Source organism: Kryptolebias marmoratus, linkage group LG8 (assembly GCF_001649575.2).
Source record: "Kryptolebias marmoratus isolate JLee-2015 linkage group LG8, ASM164957v2, whole genome shotgun sequence".
In the NCBI taxonomy this organism is placed as follows: Eukaryota; Metazoa; Chordata; class Actinopteri; order Cyprinodontiformes; family Rivulidae; genus Kryptolebias; species Kryptolebias marmoratus.
Genome location: NC_051437.1, coordinates 20,177,387 through 20,191,764, shown reverse-complemented (window position 1 = coordinate 20,191,764; position 14,378 = coordinate 20,177,387). Strand labels below are relative to the sequence as shown.

General features: G+C 38.9%; 1 protein-coding gene across 2 annotated transcripts in view; it reads left to right on the top strand.

Annotated features, from left to right (window-relative positions):
• Positions 1-14,378, top strand: part of cntn3a.2 (contactin 3a, tandem duplicate 2) — a 42,956-nt gene that overhangs the window by 22,029 nt on the left and 6,549 nt on the right. Inside the window, exons 12-22 of one of the 2 annotated variants that reach the window (XM_017417870.3) lie at positions 221-348; positions 1,612-1,781; positions 3,934-4,051; positions 8,422-8,580; positions 9,604-9,753; positions 9,834-9,904; positions 10,460-10,694; positions 11,122-11,231; positions 12,875-13,061; positions 13,248-13,360; positions 13,479-13,647. In XM_017417870.3, the coding sequence (XP_017273359.1) occupies positions 221-348; positions 1,612-1,781; positions 3,934-4,051; positions 8,422-8,580; positions 9,604-9,753; positions 9,834-9,904; positions 10,460-10,694; positions 11,122-11,231; positions 12,875-13,061; positions 13,248-13,360; positions 13,479-13,647 (1,610 nt within the window). Of the gene's footprint in view, positions 1-220; positions 349-1,611; positions 1,782-3,930; positions 4,052-8,421; positions 8,581-9,603; positions 9,754-9,833; positions 9,905-10,459; positions 10,695-11,121; positions 11,232-12,874; positions 13,062-13,247; positions 13,361-13,478; positions 13,648-14,378 lie in introns of both variants that reach the window. The other variant, XM_017417869.3, reaches the window with a different exon arrangement.

The window sequence follows — 14,378 nt, the reverse complement described above, 5'->3', positions numbered from 1 at the left end:
AACAAGTTAGTATTCTTCTCTGTGAATCTAATTAAAATAGCATTGGCATTTTTCCCCCCCTCTGCACCTTTGGTCTAATCAATAATGACTCCACATATACACACTTCCTAACCAAAAGATGTCTGCTATATTACAGAACACTGACAAAAATGAAATCATTGTTTGTACGGTGATTAAATGGGTTTTTGTTCCTGCCGTCACTGTTTGCACGCTCCTATAGGATCACACTTTCCCCAGATGGAACTCTGAGGCTTGCAAATGTGAGCAAGTCTGATGCAGGCAGCTACACGTGCTTCGCTAGGAATAGATTTGGGATGTCAAGTACAACTGGAAGGCTCCTGGTTACGGGTGAGCTCTGCAATTACTGCTGTTTTTTTTTTTTTGCACTCCACTTAGTAAGCAGAATCTACCACTCAGCACGGATTAACATAAGAGAGAGAGTGACTGGATTTGGGTCAATAACTGAAATCAAAGGTAAACTCTATATCTGGCCCTGAGGAGTGTCAAAACTTTTGGCATTCTCATTCTGAAAGGCACTTAACTGTTATTAAACTAGAACCAGTAAATGTGTGTGTTACTATAATGGTTACGTTCTCTGGGTTTGGAAAACAAACCCTCATCTGTCAGTCGTTTTGTCCTGCTGCATTTGTGCAGCAGCTGCCATAATCCGCCTCAGAACGCTTTTGACAAAGTACTTGAACACTGTTTTCCTCAAAGCAGCTGAAACAACCAATTTACTGCAGCAAATGAAAGTGCCTTGAGTGGAAGCAATGAAAGCATTAGTGAGGTGGTGTCACGGATGCTGTTATTGTTGGGCGTGTGTTTGTTGTTGTTTTGTTTTTTGCTGGAGTGACAGCTGAGTGTTCTCGGAGTTTCTTATTGTTTTTTGTTAATAGGCTGAGTAATACTGTCTGCTGCTTATAATGCTAAGGCCAGTTATTTCTTTTAATGACTCTAGTGTTTTTCACAGTCATAAAGCAGTCGCTGACGCACAGCTCCAACCAAAACGTTGATTCTTACCAGCTTAAGAGCGGAGGGGATGGGTTTTTTTTATTTTATTTTACATGTAATCTTTTTCCTTCCTCTTGACATTCATTGTAAGGTAAGATGTAAGAGAATAAGTCCTCATCCTTTGTGTTGTACCTTCTTTATTTGATTCCTGCAGATTCATTATCTTGGCTTTTGAAGCACAGAGGGGCTTCTCTAAATGATTGCTTTAGTAGACTTTAAAGCTGTGCTTCTCATTTTGGTACCAGATCCACTGAGCAGCCTATTATGTGAAGTTTTATCTGATCAGCAGTGCATTGCAATTTCTATCAGGATTTCAGAAGATTATACGAGCTGTGTCATCCTATTACCGTTTTAGTGGTGGCAGGCTGCTTGTAATCACACAATATTTGACTGAGACTTTCATGAGACCTTCCTTTATAAAGTCAACACAGCTAAGCTTGTGATTCACTGTTTTACACAGTGTGTTCTTGTGTTTTAGCAAGTGTTGCATGACTACTCCCGTTTCAGCTAAATTGACAGTGAAGTACCTCATGTTCTCTTTAAGGCTGGCACCTCCCACATTCAAAAACGACTTCTTTTTTTTTTTTTTTTTTCTGGCAGATCCAACCAGATTTATTCAGGGGCCAGTGGACATGGAAATCATTGTGGGCGAGAGTGTCGTGTTACCCTGTCAGGTCGTCAGTGACCCCGTCCTCGATGTTTCCTTTTCCTGGGCCTTTAACGGACAGCTGATCACCAACGGAGACGGTCACTTTGAGCTGGTGGGCGCTGTAAGTAACCCTCTGTCTGGAAGTCAATCCGTAAGGGTTATAAAAGGCTGATTCTAATCTTACTAAATCAGCGCAGTTAATGGGTATTTTATGAAGTCAATTTGCTTGATTCTTTTAGACTTATTATTAAAACAACTCAATATTCATACAAGGTAGTTTTTTAGATTTTTAAAAAGAGTAAAAATCTATGATTAAAAGATTTGGGATAATGCTTACAGTAGGGAGAATAAGCAGGATTAGCACTGAGCTCAGAACCGTGTGAGAATCCTCCCATACTTGTCCTGAAGCCTGATTTTTGGTTGACAGACACTGTTACAAACCAGATGGTCAGCATATAAAACTTAGTTTATTGATTTTTTTTTTTTAAACACTTGGAGTCTGAGAGATTTAAACAAAAATAGTCTTGTGGTGCTTCCATTTACCTCAGAAGTCAAAACTCGGTTTGGGAAAGATGTCATACCCAACTTAACAGTCTTCCAGTAACAAACCAGAGAGAAAAAACCAGAGAGACTGCCTAATTGCAGTGCACAGTGAACACTCCATCCCTTATTAGTAATGCAAGCTGATAACAGTGTCTATCTCTGCCTTTTTTGCATTCAAACACTGTAGCAACATGTTTCCTAATAGTGGCTGCAAACTACTATGTGTGCAACTGATTTAATAAGAAACAAACTAACAAGAGTTAAATTAGATTATTACTGCAACTCTCATGCTCAAGGCAGCCATATTGGATTTTGAGGTTAGGGTTAGCCAAAAATCTCCAAATCTCCAAATCTAAATTCTGACTTCAGGGGACATTTCAGCTGATTGTTCAGACTTTGAAATCTGAAATTTCAACTTTTGAGTACAAATTTAAAAAAAAACAAAAATCATTTTTATACAACCTGCACATTTCACGAGTGCACACTGTCAAGAGTACACACTCTTCTGCCCACAGAATTCATTGGCTTTTAATTATCTTATAATGCTTAGGCATGGTTGATTATTTTAAAAAAAAGACAAAAAAATATGGCCTAATTAATGGTCTGACTGATTTATGAGTCAACCTACCTTATTTATTTTCTTCAGCTAGTTTTGCTGGAGCTGGTGTGAGTCTATCCATTTTGAAACTTTAAGTCTTCTCTAAGGAATAAAAAAGCTGCAAGGTGACGTAAAAATCTGTGAAAGGAAGTGCAAATAGATCAATAAAGGCCTCTGTGCTTCCAATTGTGTTTTTGTGAATGGAAACAAGACGGTCCCTATGTTAAAATACACTTCCCACATAAAAATCATTATGTAGGTAATACACTAGTTGCTCAGCCATTGTGACAGGTTGAAATCTTTGTGAGTACTCTTCTCCCATTCCAGCTCAGTCTCGGCTCAGCTACTTTTTTTAATACTTTGGCTCACATTGAATTCTGCTGTGACATGGCCTGCTGCACAGCCTCGCATAACAGAAAGTGGATGTACATTATTAGATGTGTCTTCTAAAGAAATCAAAGCATGGCAAACACCCAAATGACAAAACACTTCCTCACGCCCTCGAGATTAGCCATTCTTCTTGTGTGTCTCTTTTCTGACAATGTTCTTATCTGAAAAGAGACTTCTTACCCAGAAATACCAGAAATGTCTCCGGTCCAAAGAGATTATCAACTTAACTTTGCTGCTTCAGGGAGTTTAATTTCCATAATTAAACCACATTGGCTCTACTGCGGCATTCTCCTGCCAATGCCAGCAGAACGATTTCACCACTAATTCACCATCCCATGCTTACGGGTGTCCTCTCAGATCAGAATGCAGAGAGCCTTTTTTCTCTCTATAGCTGAGGAAAAACTGCCCGAATTGCCTTTTCAGTAGATCTTTGCGATGTGTCTTAAAGGTCAACTGATGACCTCTAAAAAGCAGCAACCTTGTCAACCAAACAAACGAAACAAAAAACAAACTGCAGTCACGGAAAGCAATTTTGTTCCTTTTTCCTTCTGCACCTGTTGAACTGCTGCTTGTGACCTGATATACTCAGGGACTGTTCAAAATAACCAGAGAACCTTTCGAACATTCTTGGCAACGCCGTTTACCGCTCCTTATATATGCTTCACCACTTTCTTTAATAAGCTGTCACGAGCGTCTGTTGTCTTTCATGCTACATAAAACCTTCTCTCCTCCTTTTCAGCAGAGAACAGCGGGAGATCTGATGATCAGGAACATTCAGCTTAACCATGCTGGCAAATATATCTGCGTGGTGGACACTGACGTGGAGAGCCTGTCAGCCGTGGCTGTATTGATTGTAAAAGGTAAGAAAACCTTCTCCCTGCTTGGCACTTACTAATTAAAATGAGGCTTGCAGCTAGGATTGCTAAATTGGTTCCTCTTTTTAACAAGAGAAAATCAAACTCTAGTCTTTACAGTAAAGTGGATGACAGATGTAGCTTGAGTAGAAAAAATATTTGTTGGCTTTAAGAGAGTGTTTTGTGTGTTAGAATGTAGAGAACGTTGACTTTTAACTCTACTCGGCTGTTTTAGGGCACTGATTGCACCATTTCCTAAAATTTATTCTGGAAATCATGAGAATCCACAGTTTCTTTTTACAATTTCTAGTAATAGTTATTTCATTGCATCAAACAGAGGAGACTTCCTTTTCTTTAATATTTCATTAGAAGATGTTTGTGGAAGGCAGAACGTGACTTGTTAAAATGTTAAAACTCCAGGAGTAGTAACTATAAATTTTTTAGGATGTGTTCTTTTCTCTGTCTCCTCTTAATGACCAATTTTCAATACCATTGCAATGTGCTTGACAGCAAAATGTGTTGAGCCGAGTCTCTGCGTGTTCATGCAGTATGCATTGCTCCTGAGAGACGTTGTTGTTGAAAGTTACACTTGGCAGAGCAAAATAACTTTTGTTCCGTCTTACGAGGAGCAGCAGTGTTTTAATGCCGCTGCCAGAGGAGGGCTGTTTGTGGTGGAGATCAATACACCGAATAGCCCAGCAAATTGACACTACGCAAATATGCTAAATGTCAGATGAGGTGAGGGATGATTTGGGTGTCAAGATTTGAAAAGGTTGGATCCATATCTTTATCTTGTACGGATGCCCATCAGTGATTCTGCTTGGCATGTTTAAGATGTTCAAAGCAAATTGCTGTAATGAGCACAGAGGGCTAAGAGGAAATAATGCTGTTTTTCCAAGTAGAAGCAATAACATGGCAGGGAAAATAGATTGGCCCAGAACTGACTGGAGACAAACTTGACTGTGCATTATTTACACTTCCTGCTCACGGCAGCTGTCTTGAATGTCTCATAGTGTGGATTGAATGGCTTCAAAAAACCATGAGACTGGGTAGAAAACCAGCCATGGAGGGAAAAATGTCCTTTTGTGATCACCACAGACATTTAGAAAAATGCCAGTGTTTGCATGCATACACTGTATAATGCATACATTGTCCTGTTTGGAAATCCCAGTATCCCAACACTCATGTGATCCAAAATTGATATAAGAAACTATTTGAAGAGAATACACCACAGGCAGCATAATAAACACATACATTATCTAAACCATCCAGGAAATAATGTTTGATACCCAGATCACTGCTAAACATGTTTTCACACTAAATTCTAGTACAATAAAACACAGCACGCTACAACAACTAGTTATTAAAATTGTCAGCTACATACAAATATTATTAAATGCATTTTTTTTACAATAACTGCTTTAGTTATCTTCATCACTTTTATCAGTTCTTGTGAGCTTTTGCTATTTTGTTGTAAACCTTTGGTGGGGAACTTTTCAAAGAGTCAAAAAACAATATGAGTGGTTGTGAAATGATTGATAAAGAGGCACATAATTTTAGACCAATTCTACACAAAGTGTATGTTTTATGGTTTTTATATCCCAGATGTGTTAAAGAGAACTTCTAAGAAATCTATTGGTTGCAATCAGAAAGTTACTTTTTAAGACTTTATATATATTGCATGATCTAAATATGGTTTGGTTATGATCAGTTTGAACACTAGCAAATTTTGTAATTGTACTAAGTTCATCAGTTGAAATTCACTTAAAGTGCTTACTTTTATCTTTAATGTAGCAAATTAACCAAATCAAAATTTCAATTTCAGGCAGAATTTGTTATTTTAAGAGCTCAGTTGGTGAAATTAGCATGGACATAAAATAAAATGATCAATGATATAGATGAGAAATGAGACTTACCTTAGTTCTGACTTTAAATGATTTCTTTGGCCTTTTTTCAACGGTTCTCAGTTGTTGCTTTTTGGTTTGGGTCTTCCTACTTTTATTCTTCTGTTTACATGAGAATTTCTGGTACTTTAGTTTGGCCATTGCATAATATTCATCTTCTCTTCTTCAAAGACTTTTGAGTTTTTTTATTGTGTTGTCTACCTCCTCTGTCTAGATCTATCCATTTTACTTTGCTACATTTGGCTAAATATTAGCAGGCATTATAACAACATGCACTTCATGATGCATGTGACTGATTCTGAATTCTGTCACATCATCATTAAACACGACATTAGAAGCCAATCAAGCTTGCGCCTTGACTCAGCTTTAGAAATAAAAATGTTGTGCAATTCTGGTTAGTTTAATCTGCCAAATACATATAAAACTGTATTTAAAAAAAAAACACATTTTAGACAATTTATTTTTATCACTATTTATCTGATTTTAGTGAAGTGCAGCTAAACATTTTTTTTACCCACTATTTTCTTTTCGGATCAAAGTGAAGCTGATGCTTATATTCACTGGTCATTGTGCGAGAGAGGACACCCTGGACAGGTCGCAAGTCCATCACAGGGACACATAGAGACAAACAAGACAGACAACCATTCATTCCTTCATTCATTTACTAACATCTAGAGATTGTACCTCAGTAAAATCAATGGAAAATGTTTCTCCGATGTTAAAAGGACAGAGACAGAGAATCTTTAAGCAAGCCTTACTTTAGCATGAGAGTTATTATTACTATTTATTTTAGAAATACTTTCATTTCAAGGAATGTTTTAATTTGTAAAGAGATTTAATACACAAGTATATATTAATATATGCTGTATGTGCTAGTCAGTGACACTCTTTTGTTTTGTTATTATTTCAGTGTTCATAGTGAAACTCCTGCTGACATTTACTGTCACAATCACAATAAAAGCTATTATTAGTATTTTTTACAAGCATATTTTTGCAATTGTGTAAATATTAGGTATTTCATTCATGTTTCAGGGTGTGATTTCCAGTCCTGTTTCAGTTTTCTCTTCTTGCTGCACTGAAGGTCAATGATAATCGCTTCTGACACAAAAAAAAACTCTTGAGTGATCATCTGGGTCCTTGTTTTTAACAATAGCAGCATTTAGTACTTTAGATGCCACTTCACAATGCCTCACAAACACTCCTCTAGATGATGATTGTGGTTATGTAGAAGGTCACTGTGTAAAGAAAACATCATGGTCAATAACATTCCAGCCACTTGATGAGCACTCATGCTAGTTGCATCACTATCATTGTCCCGAAAAAAAAGTGTGTAGGGAAGGTGCGTCTCGTGACAGTAAACACAACCCTGTGCAGTTGTTGCCTGTTTTATTATTTCCTTGCTGATATTTAGTACTGCCATGCAAGCTTGTTTAACACACTGCAGTTTAATTTAATTGAGATCAAATTAATATTGCAGTCTGTCAATGCTAAGTCACAGATAAAAACCCAGACTGACACACATCTGACCATTCTAGCAGGAGATTATTTGAACACAAGGGACACTCTTGGCATCCTATTTCCTTTAGCCAATGAAATATAATTAAGAGGATAAGGAATTGATCCTTGATTGTGAGCCCCATTAATATGTATTAATGAGGGCAGTGTATTAAAGGTTTTTCTTATCAAGAGCCACTAATGAGTTTTAAAAAGATCAATATCTCTAAAGCCAGGGCTTTAGGGCCAAACGTACGAAGGCAGGAGGCTCAAAACTTCAGTAAACAAGAAGATGGGGACTCATAAAACTACGTTCAGTGCCGTTACAGCACATACAACATGAACTATAAATGCAGCCACGTTTGTTTTTCCACAACATTGATTGTTCATTAAAATAATCATTTAATCATTAGAATATTTACTTTCACATTAGAAACCACTTCTGTGAGCAGAGCTAGCGGGTGTTATTATTCTGCAGTCTGTTTCACAGTTCTCCAGTGGTCTATTATTTCTGATGAGCCGACGCATTCATTAAAACGCAGAGCTAAAGTAAAACATCACACCGCCTAATTGGTGGGATAATTCAAATAAATGATAAAACTTTGGTTCCTCGGGGCAGTTGGGCTCTTCGTCTTTTACCTTTTAATTTGACTCCCTTCATCTCTGCTGTTCAATCGATCCATTACCACGAGGACCGTGAAAGGCAGGGATTACACGTTGGGTGAATACTGACAGATACATTCTGAATTAACTTTTAATTCCTTGTGAAGGGCAGTGCTTCAAATAGAAGGTTTTTCAGAATGTTCTCATTTTGATATAAAAACCTAAAAGCCGTGTAGTGTTACAGTTTAGGTGGGTGTGTTTTCTAACAGCTGCGTGTGTTAGAAAACGGACATATATACATCCTGTGACTGTAGCGTCATCTGTGCCTCTGCATGCACAAGTACCTCACAGTGTTCGTTCCTGTTTTTGAGCCAGGCCCCCCCAGCCCTCCCGACTCAGTGACTGTGGAGGAGGTGACAGACAGCACGGCACAGCTGGCGTGGAGCCCCGGCAGGGACAACGGCAGCCCCATCACGAGCTACCTTATCCAGACAAGAACTCCGTTCACTGTGGGCTGGCAGAGGGTGAACACAGGTAGTCGTCACTTGCAGATAAAAGTTTCATCTGAAAGCACGTGTAATGTTATTCAGATAATTCAGCGGTCTTCTTCTCCGTCTGTCCTTCTCTCATTCTGGCTGAGCAGGTCATTGTCGGGTCAGCGGCGGAGCAAAAAAACTCAAAGGGTGGTAAAGAATCACGGTCGACCTCGTAGAGGGGTTTGCTGAGATTATTTCATTATAATAAAAACACCTTTCATAAACTTTTGTATGCAAATGTCTGCTGAAAAACAGTGCCCATTAAATCTGCTTCAGATTCAAGTCTTTTAGCAGACATCTGGTTAAGTTAGACAAATTATAATGCAAACTTTCATGGACAGAAGCCTGGTTCAGAAATATGATTTCTTTACCTTATTGCAACGATGAGGCGCACAACACAACAGCATGGACGTCTTACATTTTATACATGCAAGTACACAAAGACAATGCAGCCACAGAGAAAAAGGCCTGTTTTGTTTCTGCAGGAAATTCAGTTTCCTTCATATGATTAATTATGAAATGAAAAGATGCAGAGTTAAGTGATTTGCATATTATTGCTTTCTGTTTTAATCTCCATTTTTCACAATTTCCCAAGTTTTGGTGAGCTGGACTTGTACAGTGTCTCCAAAAAAAAATTGTTTTATTTCTCAAAAAATGCACAAAATACCAATAAAAAATATAGACAGAATTATGATTCACACAGCATTACAATATACGTATAATAATATGGTTCATGTTCTATCTGATAATCTATTTTCTATTTTAGGCAAAATAGTTGTATAAAAAATCAAGGAAAGGAATTGTTTACTTTGTCATGCTGCTTTATTGAATGTTTTTGTTTTCATTAGATCAGATGGATGCTGCAGGAAAGAGTGAAATTAATCACATAATTTTATTTTCATAATTGCTACAGAGTCCTTAGCTCTTTTTTTTTGAATGTGCAAATACTGTGATTGACTTTCTTCTGTCCTCAGTGTCCCGGCCTATTTCCTGCTTGTATGACGTTTTTGTTTTCGTTTAGTTCCAGAGGTAATCAGTGGAAACACCCTGACTGCCACGGTCGTAGACCTGAATGCCTGGGTGGAGTACGAGTTTCGAGTGTTGGCCAAAAACAGAGTTGGGGTTGGAGAACCCAGTCCCGTCTCAGTCAAGACAAGGACAGAGGATGCAGGTGCGTGATAACTCATTCAGCTTCTAATCCTAAAATTTTAGTTTATGGTTGTAGATCTGAACGAGGTCCTTGTTCTGCAGTTCCAGATGCGGCACCGGGTGATGTGGGTGGAGGAGGTGGAAGCAGATCCGAACTGGTCATCACATGGGAGGTAAATCATCAGTCTTATGTTCTAATCCTTTTTATCCTTGAGTGATATGCTTAATATTTCTACCACACCCTTGTTCTGTTGGGTTATGGGTGTCATAAATTTGGATCCAATTGACGGCTGTCGCTGCGGTCGTTTTAATTTTTCTTAAAGAGTCTACAACCTAGCAGTTAATTTCATTTATGAAGCTAGGATCAGTGTTGAATTACTGCTGCTGAGTCAAGTCTGCAGGGCTCAAATCCAGCAATCATGAACCGGTACGCTAGCTGAAAGATAAGATAATATTGTTATAGTCATTAAGCGTTGAGTTATCTCACTGATGTACCATTTAGATAAATGCGGAATAACTTTTTATTTTAAAAGCTGCTTATATGATCTGTAATGAGTGCAGATGTTTTTAAAATGATATACTGTGGCTCGTTCTGTTTTATCAGGTGGGTCACAAAAGTCATTTGTGCACTTCGGAGTTTGCGGTGGTTGTGTGAGCCCAGCGCTGGAGTGAATGGGAGTGGTTTGTATGTATTTTAATATCACTATAGTTTTGTGTTTCACTCTCAGCCTGTTCCTGAAGAACTGCAGAATGGCGAGAGCTTTGGTTACATCATTGCTTTCCGCGCTTTTGGAGAAGTTAGCTGGACTCATGTGGCCACCTCTGCCCCCGGCGCATCTCGCTACGTATACCACAATGACAGCATCGCGCCCTTCTCTCCATTTCACGTCAAGGTTGGCACTTACAACAGCAAAGGGCAGGGTCCCTTCAGCCCTGTGGTGACCATTTACTCCGCAGAGACAGGTACGGATGGAAGCGTGGGGGATCTCTGCAAAGCTATAAAGCCATTTCTCCTTTTTTGAAAAGGACAAAATTATGAAAGTGGTTTTACTGTATTTGTTGCATTAGAGCTCTAGGTATCGTTTGAAGGGTAGAGAAAAGGTAGAAAGTGTGGGACACAATTGCAAGACATTTTATGTAAGGGTAGGCAGTCTCTAAATATCGCTTAAAAGGCTGTACTAAGGTAAAAAACCAGTTGGCATTTAGATCTATGCCTCCTCGCAGCCTGCTGAGAGGGAACCAGTGTGTAGTGTTAGTCTATTTACCAGCTGCACCTTTTCTGTGATGATTCATCTGAGCAGAGATCAACATTTACAAATGTAAAAATTTAAGAAATTTGCTCCGCTTATCTTTGTGTCGAAGCGCTCAGTCTCGTGTCGTCTGTTTTCAGAGCCAAGTGGAATGCCGGTGGGAGTTTGGGCCAGAAGTGCCTCAGCCTCCGAGATTGAAGTGAATTGGCAGGCTCTCTCCATCACCCCTGAAAGGGTTCTGGGCTACGAGGTACTTTTCACTCATATAAATGGAAACAGATATCACACACAACACAATTCAAATGCTTGTCATCACCTCTGTTGTACCGCGAAGCCTTCGCCTCTAAACCGTGTCGCCATGGAAATGGCTGCCTCGGTTGGGCGGCTGGTATAGCCAGAATTATACACTTCTTTGTATCAACATGACAGGAAAACATGTCAGATTCGTTTTAAGGAAAGAAAGGAAAATTGTCCGTTCGCATGCTTTCTGATGGCGGTGTCATTTGTGAAAAATCATAATACAGAAATGGCAGAAACACCAAGATGTGCCATCGTACAACTCCAGAAACTTTAAAACCTCTGACCGCTCACGTTACTGGAACCCATTTGTTTTTCTGAAACGGTCCTCTAAATAAAAATGGGGCAGACTGATTGTCTGGTCAGAAATGCATTGGATATTATAATGTTTCTATGTGGGAAAGTAAGCTGTTGTGTCTTTTTAATTCTGGTTTATTTGTGATGTTCATGTCAACAAATACTGAATTGACTAGCATTTGTTGAAGGAATGCATACTTCCCGCTTGCATTATAAAATCGATCAGTTAGTGTTCAGAGTATGTGTTGTAGACGACTCTCAGCTACTATGACACCACATTTTGGCTGAGTATCTATAAAACTGACTGAATTAAAGCCATTGTTGTGTTTGCTAAGGTTGATTAGCTGTGGCAGCTATTTTTAGTAAAGCTGACTTCAAAAGGTATTCAGCTCTAGATGCACATCCAGTGATTACTTTTTGAGAGTTTTATTTAATTATGCCCAGTGGTTCATGAGATATTTTGTTAACAGACAAACAAACACACACAGGCACTTACATTATCGCCCACATTTAATTTTGGCAGGCAATAATAAAGTGCACAATTGGTGTCATCTAGGACCGTTTCTTTTCTATTAGTTGAGCATGATAACATGAAATTAATATTGTTTTTGTTCAAAACTTTAGTTGGAATTTGATCCATAATAAACTATTCAAAAGCATATTTTAATCAGTCAACTTTCAATTAGTGGAATGATTAATACTTCGTACCATTTGCATAATACTGATGTATTGTGGAGTTGAATAATGATGCAATAAATCCATGAGCGACTTGAGCGACAAGAAAGAAAAGAGCTTTGTTGTTCCTTTCTGAAATTGCTTATTTGTTTCATTCATTGATCAGAAATGATTTACCGGTGCTTGCTTCCCTCCTACTGAATTTCTGCTTTCTAGTGTTGTTTGGGAAAAAAAAAGAAGAATATTGATGCTATCATCTTGGGCCGTACACTGTCCATTATTTTTGACATTCCTAAATGATTAATTCATCAAATGAATCTGTAAATTGGTTGTTTGCAGAAAATAACTGTTCATTTCATGCCTTAATTACAAAATCCACAGTTTCACTGGCATATTACCATCACAGTGATTCCTGGGAGTTATTACAAAGTGCAGAAGCGTCTGATGTCAGATCAGGAAAGCTGACCTGCCTGTCCAGGATGCACCCAGCAGTATAATTTAAAAGCATCAGGAACAACTTCAAACATTGTCTTGGGCCGCACGCTCCTCATGAACAACATTCTGCTCCAATCCAAAGATATCTGTTTCATTTATATGCTAAGTGACACACTCTCTGTCTGAAAGGTGGTTTACTGGGAGGACGACACCAAGCCAGAGACTATGGGGAAGGTTAGAGTGCCGTGGAACCAAACCTCCGTCACAGTAAACGGCTTGGCGGCGAACACGCAGTATTTTCTAACAGTCAGCGCCTTCAACACGGCGGGCACTGGCCCCTTCCTTCCTGCGATCAACGTCACCACAAAAAAGCCGCGTGAGAATAAACTCTTCTTTTTAGTTGTGCAGGAGAGCCCTGATGTGTGTTGATAAATGTTTTCACCCTCTATTATCATTCCTGGAAGCAGTCTGATATGGTGATATAATAATTCCAGTTTACCGATGAGACAGTAATTTGTTTCTGTGTTGACACGTAGAAATAACTATTGTTTATATTGTGCAGCACCAGCCCAACCACCGCTGAATATTGGATGGACCCTAATTGGCTCTCAGCTGTCTCTTTCCTGGGAGCCTGTGGTGGCGATGGAATCGGAGTCAGAAGTCACAGGCTACCAAGTGAGTTTCTTTGTGGTAATGTGTTTATTAATGTTCCGGATTAGGCTGAGAGAACGCTCCGGCTCCAAGAATGCATATTTACGTTGCGTCTCCTCACTTGTTTCCTTTCTTCGTTCAGCTTTCATACTGGAGACAGAGGCACAAGGAGGTACACACACTCACATCAGCCAATTCCACAGTGGAGCTGACCCTCCCCGAGAACGACAACGACTTTATCATTCAAATTCAAACGCTGAGTGAAGGAGGACTGGGTCCAGCCTCGGATCCCATACGGATCCACAAACTCAGTAAGCTTGTTTTTTTGTTTTTTAATCAACCTGGAATGGGTAAAGGGTTGGATTGTAGATTGTAGGAGAATAAGAAATCATGACATATGATCTCCATGGAACCTCAATTCCTCAAAACCTCTCTTTTTCACTTTTAACTTTTTACTGACTTTTCAAACATGAAACCACTCAACACTTTTTAATTCTGACAGGAACGTTTTGTCCTCAGTCGTCTCAACATTACTAATGTCCCCTGCCTTCCTCGTTGGGCTCATCTGGGCTTTTGTTTTGCTGAAATGTACAGTGCAATCTATCTCTGTCGCCAACTCTCTATTTAGTAGATGTTATTACTGTCCTGTGGGACTCATTTTTTGCTTTTAAATGCTACTCCACATCGTAGAATTTCTGTTTGGAATCCCTGAAAACAGCAGATTAGGGAGAGTTAGAGTTCTGGTCTGGCTTTTCTTTTACAAAAGCTACTTCTTCACTGAGAGTCTTTGGACAGAAAGTGAAATATGTGGGCGAAACACATCAGCAGGTAAAACATAAAGCACAAAGTGGCGTCTCTAAAGTGGTCCAGAATATGTCTCAGGCATCAGTTATGTACAGGTGCTGGTCATAAAATTAGAATATCATGAAAAAGTAGATTGATTTCAGTAATTCCATTTAAAAAGTGAAACTTGTATATTATATTCATACATTACATACAAACTCATATATTTCAAATGTTTATTTCGTTTAATTTTGATGAT